The sequence below is a fragment of the Galeopterus variegatus genome, unplaced genomic scaffold (assembly GCF_000696425.1).
Source record: "Galeopterus variegatus unplaced genomic scaffold, G_variegatus-3.0.2 Scaffold287, whole genome shotgun sequence".
Classification (NCBI taxonomy): domain Eukaryota; kingdom Metazoa; phylum Chordata; class Mammalia; order Dermoptera; family Cynocephalidae; genus Galeopterus; species Galeopterus variegatus.
In genome coordinates this window covers 147678-155360 of record NW_007726398.1, presented here as the reverse complement: position 1 = coordinate 155360, position 7683 = coordinate 147678, and the positions used below count along the sequence as shown (strand labels likewise).

The window sequence follows — 7683 nt, the reverse complement described above, 5'->3', positions numbered from 1 at the left end:
GCGATCCGTTGCCGGACACGAAAAAAGACAAAAAGGAAAAAAAAAAAAAGAAAAGTAGAATTAAAAGTAACACAAATCCTTCTACTAATTTTTTGAAGACCCCTCATACATCATTTCCAGCTCTGAAGTTTGGTTTTTCTCTTAATAATATATAAACTCATTTGTTCCTTGTACCGGCCAGCTTACAAAAACAATATGTATACATAAATATTTTGTAACTGATAATTTGCAAAAGCTCTTATACATTAAAAACAGTAAACTTTCATCTACCCTATATACTGCAAATACTTTTTCAGATCTGTTAGCTCTCTATCAGTTTTCTTTATTGTATATTTTGGCATATAGAAGTTTTTAATTTTTATGTAATTAAAATTATTGCATATAAACATTCATTTATTTTCTTCTGTTCCTTTCACATTATACTGCTTTCAAATTTTTTTAAAAAAATTCTTATTAAGAGCTTACTTTCTTCTCTTTAATATCTCCAGACAAACTAAACATCCAGCCATTAATCTCAGCTACTCACAGGCCAATACCTTTTTTTTTCCTCCTTTTTGTCTTTTTTACTGACCGGTAACAGGATCGCACCCCTCGGCGTCGCGCCCGTACTGGGGACCGGCAACGGGATCGCAACCCTCGGTGTTGCGTCCGCACCGCGCTCAGCCAGTGAGCGGGAACCGGTCTCCACATGGGATCCGAACCCTCGGTGGGAGGGCCGCCGCGCTCCCAAGCAGCGCACTCTCCCGTGCGCCACCGGGCCGGCCCCCAATACCTTTTAAACTAGACGTATAAGCTGCAGATGGGGAAAAAATGGCGCACTCTCCCGTGCACCACCGGGCCGGCCCCCAATACCTTTTAAACTAGACGTATAAGCTGCAGATGGGGAAAAAATATTCATAGTATTCCTTTGTATTCCCTGAGTCAGGCCAGTGGCACTGCTTTCTGGTACTAACCACAATGCCACTTTTGCTAAAGTAGACCAAAGCTGCTCTATCTGCCCATTTGATCTAACCCAAATCAATTTCTGCCCAAACTTAAGTCCATTCCTCCTTTTTAATAAAAATTATGGTAAAATATACACAAGATAAAATTTATCACTTTAACCATTTTTAAGTATACAGTTCAGTGGTATTAAGTACATTTACATTGTTGTATACAACCATCACCAACATCCATCTCCAGAATTTTTTCATCTTCCCCAACTGAAACTTGGAACCCATTAAACACTAACTCCATTCCTTCCTCCCCCTATCCCCGGCAATCACCATTCTAATTTTTGTCTGTATAAATATGATTATCCTGGCTATTTCATATAAGTGGAATCATACAGTATTTGTCCTTCCGTGACTGGCTTACTTCATTTAGCATAATGTCTTTAAGGTTCATCCACGTTGTAGTCTGTGTCAGAACTTCCTTCTTCTTTAAGGCTGAATAATATTCCATTGTATGTATATACCACATTTTGTTTATCCACTCACTCACGTGTCTATGGATATTTGGGATGTTTCAGCCTTTAGGCTTCTGTGAACATCCATTTCTTCTTATGCTACCCTTAGTCATATTCTATTCATAATGTTCTTTTACATATTTGAAAATTTATTCCTCAGCCTCCGTTTTTCAATTCCTTTAATTCAGTTGCTTTCACTAATTCAATTAACTTATATTATTTTTTAATCATAAAAGAAATACATACTCAATGAATATTTTTGGCAAAAAGAAAAAAATAGAAAAATCAAACTGCAACCTCACTAGCAAGATATAAATACTGTCATTATTTTTACATTATATCTGTGTATAATTGAACTAATACCATAAATTTGCTTTTGATTTTGTTCTAATCTTTCTGATTTGGCAGTATATGTACAAAGTAAATTTAAAAGGTACAAAGGGTATACAGTGAAAAGTGAGTCTCCTTCCCACAAACTGCCCTTCCAAAGGTAACAACTTGACTAATTGTTACATACCATTCCTAAGCCAGCCTAACTACACTAACCTATACAGTTTAAACTGTATGTAATCTGGAATCCTGCTTTTTTCAATGATTGGTTAACCTTTGGCATTTTCTCACATCATTAAAATTCCTTGTAAACAGTTTACTGGCTACATAATAGATCAGCTGATGAAAGAAGTAGCTTACTTACCCATCCCCCTAAATTTATACTTCTGAATTGTTTACAAATTTTTTTACTATGATCAAGATCTATATGTGTAAATTTTCTTCAACATTTCCTTAGGACAGATTACTAAAAGTGGACAGGACAATTTACATTTGTTTAAGAAAGTACTCTCATCACAAGGGAAAAATTTATAGCTACCTTTTTCTTTTTTAGTCCTTGTATCAGTCAAACATGCTTTGGAGCTCCCCAGAGCAACCAGCCACCTCTGTCTTTCAGCTGCATTCACTGCCTTCATGTAGAAATGCTGCTCTCCTGGAATGATTAATTCCATTCTTGTGTTGTCTGCTGAATGAACTATGATTATTAACAAAGGGGAAATATAGTTATAGACGTAAGTAATTTGGGGAGAGTCAAATCATCACTCTTACACAGCGTTAGACACTTTATACATCTAAAACGGTGCAGGCAGTGACATTCCCTAAGGGACCACCCCAGTGGCACTCCAAGCCACCATTCTCACATAGATTCTGGGCGACAAGGTGTCAAAGTGATGACAGCATATGAAAGAGAAAACAGAAATAAGTACTGAGAAATGAGACCCTCCCTTGGGGCCACCTATACCATCTTAAATACATGTGCAATGAATGGCACAGTTTTTACTAATTTTGTGGAAAGCAGAGTCTATGTTTTGGTATTCCCCCAAGCCTACGATAGCGCCTGGCATATAGGAGGGCAAAAAATAACAACGTTGGCCACCTTCCAGTGGAACAGTGGTTCTATGGAATGCCCATGATCATAGGGCATATCATAATTACCTGGAAGGCATGTATATTTTAAAGACCTTCACCATTTCTCCTCCCTCCATCTTCTCTCCCACACACACACGCCTTGATAGTCTGACAAAAGAGAGCTAATCAAAAAATTATGCTGAACCAATCCCAAGTCTTAATTGTAACTGTCATTAATCAACAAGTATTTACTCAGCTCAGAGCAGCAATGCTAGAAGGAAGATAGAGGGGGAGAAAAAAAGGAGTCTTTGCTCTTACAGAGCTGACAATTTAACCAAGTAACAAACTGACACACCAAAAGTAATCAGAATACTTAAATGTTGAACTCTTTGGTGCAGAGACTTTATATGTAATTACAAGAGTAAGGTAAGAAGAAATAGGAAATAAAAAAGAAGGACTTGATGACAGCAGGATTTGGTTAGAAGAAAAACTGCATGAGAAAAAGCCTAGATGAGGAAATAAACACAGAACATACTGAGGATATCAGGAAACAAGCTTAAATGGAGCCTAAGTACTTTGTCATACTGCAAAGTGATATTCATATTCATGAATGGACAAGACAGGAAGAGCCAAATTATGAGGGGCCCAGAAAGTCCAGCAGAAGCCCTAACTTAGATAATTAATTACTGAAAGTATTGTCCAGAAGCTCAGTGTATTATGGCAAATAAATGCCACAGAAGCTTTGCTATCTTATTATTCTACTTACGTGGGCTATTCTTGGATATAGATACTGAAAGATATAACCATGCAATCATCAATGAAGGGTGAAAAGATTTCTAGACTAGGATCAAACTACTTAAATCCCAAAGCTCTAAGAGTAACTCTTTTCTGCTAATTGCTTATACTAGTGAAAGCACCAATACCTACCTTAAAAGAAAGCAATGCTCTAATTTCTAATGATGTTGCTACAAGATGAAACTAAAATAAGACAACTTTTTTTTTTTTGGTGGCTGGCTAGTAGAGGGATCCAAACCCTTGAACTTGGTGTTATAATACCAAGTTCTAACCAACTGACCTAACCGGCCACCCAAGATGATTCATTTTTAAACATACCAGAATTTATATATCCAATCAAGGAATCAAGGGCAGCCCCCTCCAATGTTGTCACCTGAGAAGGCAACAAACTTAAAAATGATGCTTCCAAAACGTCAAGTCTCTAGGGGAAAAATGATGGACAAGACCTTTATACACAAAACTACAAAACATTACTGAGAGAAATCTAATTAAACATAGCAATTAAATATCGGGGTAATTATCTATGGTGATAAAAAGTCAGATTAATGGTTACCTTGTACAGGAACTAGTAGCTAAGGGGACCTGAAGGGGGAGGCTTCTGAGATGCTGATAATATTCTAATTCTTGATCTGGGTGTTTTCACTTTGTAAACATTCTTGAGGCTGAACATTATTTAAGATTTGTGCCCTTCTCTGAGAGTATGCTAGTCTTTAATAAAATGATTACTTTAAACAACTAACAACAACAACAACAACAACAAAAAAGATGTTGCCGTTGCTTGAAACTGTTTTGGAATTGGCTTAGAATTCTGTAGCCATCTTTTAAATATCCTCAAGGCTGGCAAATTTTTGAACTTTAAATGTGGTTTTGGTTTCTGACCAAATTTCATTTGGAATCAAATCTGGAAATAAGATGAGATAAAACCATCACTTTTTTTTTTCTAACTAAAAATGAATGCTTTGAATGTGTTTTCTTTTGTGATTTATAAATTGGTTCATAAGGCAACTCCAAAAGAGGAGTTCTGAAATGTTATGGGTGATAATAGTATAGTTGGAAAGGAGTACATGGACCCCAAAAATGACCACACAGAAAGCCAGCATTTATGGGTACACATTTCAGTATGTCTGTTAAAGATAAATAACAAAATTACATCCCCATACATTTCAGGGAACATGCAAGTAACAATACACCAGGCTGAAGGGTTTCTATCTTATATAGCCATGACTCCCTTCCATTACAACAAGGTGTGTGCATTTTGAAAAAATCCCCCTGGATGACACTGATCTACCCCAAGTCCAGAATCACTGTAATAGAAAGAGCCCTAGTAGTAGCAAATCTGAGATGAAGGTGAGGAACCAGACATGTACATAAAGAATATGCACCAAAAGCAGAAACTCTCTTTTGTCTCCATGGCTAAATCTTAGTAAGAACTGCCATAAATTCATATGAAAGTTAACAATCCAGCCCTGGAAAATGTAGCACAATACATGAGCTGCTGCTTTGGATTACACTAAATAAGAAAACGCATACTTCTTACAGTAGTAAGGTGGCTCTAGAGTATTTGGTAGCTATGACCAAGAGCTCACCACGTTAAAAGAACTACTCTTTATGAAGGCCAAGTATAGTATTCAAGCTACAGAGGAGAAATAAGGACGGCCTGGAGGGTGTTTAACATTCACTCCTCTAGTGTTCCAGTTTTTCCTTTAATTCTCTTTGAAGAAGAATTCAATACTTTTCGTTATCATTTTGTCTGGTTTCATTCCACTTACTTCTACCCCACACACCCCAACCACACACCCAAATGAATCAACGGTCCATGACACCTTCCTTCATAAAAATTACAGCATGACTTATTGCTTTATTTCTCTCCTTTCGGAAGAAAAGGAAGCCATCTCTATCACCCAAAAGACCTAATCTCCAAATTTAGAAAAGAACCAAAGTTTATGATTCTGACTTCATATTTTATCAAAACCCTACAGAGCTGACCCCCTCATCTTCACAGCCTGGCTTCCAACCTTTACAATACCTTTCTACAATGAGAATGAAATAGAACACTTGTAAACTTAACATGAACACTAAAGTGGCACCCACAAGAAATTGTCACATCCAGATTGGAAGATTAGCACAAATATTTTGAATTTCAATTCAAGATAAATTTATAAAGGGAGAATTATTAAAAACTGTGTTTAACAATGCTAAGTTACACTCTTGATTGCTAAGGAAATAAATGGTATTAGAAGATCCCTACGTGGGGACCAAGCCCGTGGCGCACTCAAAGGAAGCCATCTCTATCACCCAAAAGACCTAATCTCCAAATTTAGAAAAGAACCAAAGTTTATGATTCTGACTTCATATTTTATCAAAACCCTACAGAGCTGACCCCCTCATCTTCACAGCCTGGCTTCCAACCTTTACAATACCTTTCTACAATGAGAATGAAATAGAACACTTGTAAACTTAACATGAACACTAAAGTGGCACCCACAAGAAATTGTCACATCCAGATTGGAAGATTAGCACAAATATTTTGAATTTCAATTCAAGATAAATTTATAAAGGGAGAATTATTAAAAACTGTGTTTAACAATGCTAAGTTACACTCTTGATTGCTAAGGAAATAAATGGTATTAGAAGATCCCTACGTGGGGACCAAGCCCGTGGCGCACTCGGGAGAGTGTGGCGCTGGGAGCGCAGCAGCGCTCCCGCCGCGGGTTCGGATCCTATATAGGGATGACCGGTGCGCTCACAGCGCTCACTGGCTGAGCGCTCTTTTTCCTATTGTTTCGAGTATGCTGAAGAACCCTTTACTACTTAACCTCAAATTCCTCTAATTCCATATATTCACTTACCTTTAATTTCACAAACTGCCATCTTTATACTTCCTTTGCTTCCTTTGCAAACATCATCCTGTGAATCATAGTAGGATAGGATTCCATTATCTAAAACAAACCAACGAGGCTGCCAACCTACAAAGATAATAAATAAAAGTTTAATAAGGAAAGAAATTACTATCATCACAAAGAAAACTGTGATTTCAAAACTTGCCATCTACATTATTTCTTGGCTCTCAAATAACACTCTGACAATGAAATTTTAAATAGCCAAGCCTTGCTCAAAATGTTCTTGCATCAATCTCTACTTTTTTGGGAGAGATTTCTGGGAAATCCCTAGATCAGTTTAAGTATGGGAAGTAATACTTTTATTCTGACTCATGACCTTCTCATTAACAACCCATAGCCCCATCCTCAGTAACAGCCCTGCACAGGGTACAACACAATTGCCCCCTTCCCCCTAAAAGGGAACAAAGTTGGGGTTATAATGTAATGGAAAAGGCAACAGAAAACAGAGATTCTAGCCCCAGCTCTACTATCATTTTTAGTTGGATAACCATAATCTGGGGCAAATCTTCTCATTTCAATAAATCTCCAAAATTCCCAGTCTTCAAACAGAACAAGTAGGTTGGACAAGATGACTTCTCTGTTGCCACCTAGCCCTCCAATTTTGCAATGTGACCTTCCCTGTTCTTGTAAAATACATGTTACCTAAGCAAATTCCCTTGCACACAGTGAATGCTAAATAAATTTCACTCTTACACAAAAGCTGCATATCCTGTAGTGAGGGCATAGATTCTCCACCACACCCCCCTCTTCCACTCTCTGCTTCTCCACTGGGAGGGCAGAAATGTTAGAAACTGCATTCATTTAATTGATATTTATTCAGGGACTAGAGCACACATCCATCACAGAGTTGGCTCCAAGGCAAATGTGGTTGTGAGGATGATGGCTTTCCTTGGTGCTGACTACCTCCCTGCAATCTTATCACGCATGCTACTAATTTACAACAGTTCACTGACTAGTAACATGGTGACCATGCTAGAGACAGTGTGACTGTCCTTGTTCTTCTGTTGACTATTAAATCAAAATTCATCCACCTTTTAAACCATGGGTGTTCAAATTCAGTTCACTTTATCCATAGTCTGATATGTGAGTAATCAACTTAGTTTTTCTAGGACCGGATAGTACCAAGACAGAGCGGGGGGGCGG

The 7683-nt window shown here is 37.6% G+C and overlaps 1 protein-coding gene across 1 annotated transcript in view; it reads right to left on the bottom strand.

Moving 5' to 3' along the window:
- The window catches only part of PLEKHA3 (pleckstrin homology domain containing, family A (phosphoinositide binding specific) member 3), a 28629-nt gene that overhangs the window by 17150 nt on the left and 3796 nt on the right, over window positions 1-7683 (bottom strand). The window contains exons 2-3 of the mRNA XM_008567047.1: window positions 6490-6606; window positions 2316-2471 (exon numbers count right to left, since the gene is read on the bottom strand). Of these exons, the coding sequence (XP_008565269.1) occupies window positions 2316-2471; window positions 6490-6606 (273 nt within the window). The remainder of the gene's footprint in view (window positions 1-2315; window positions 2472-6489; window positions 6607-7683) is intronic.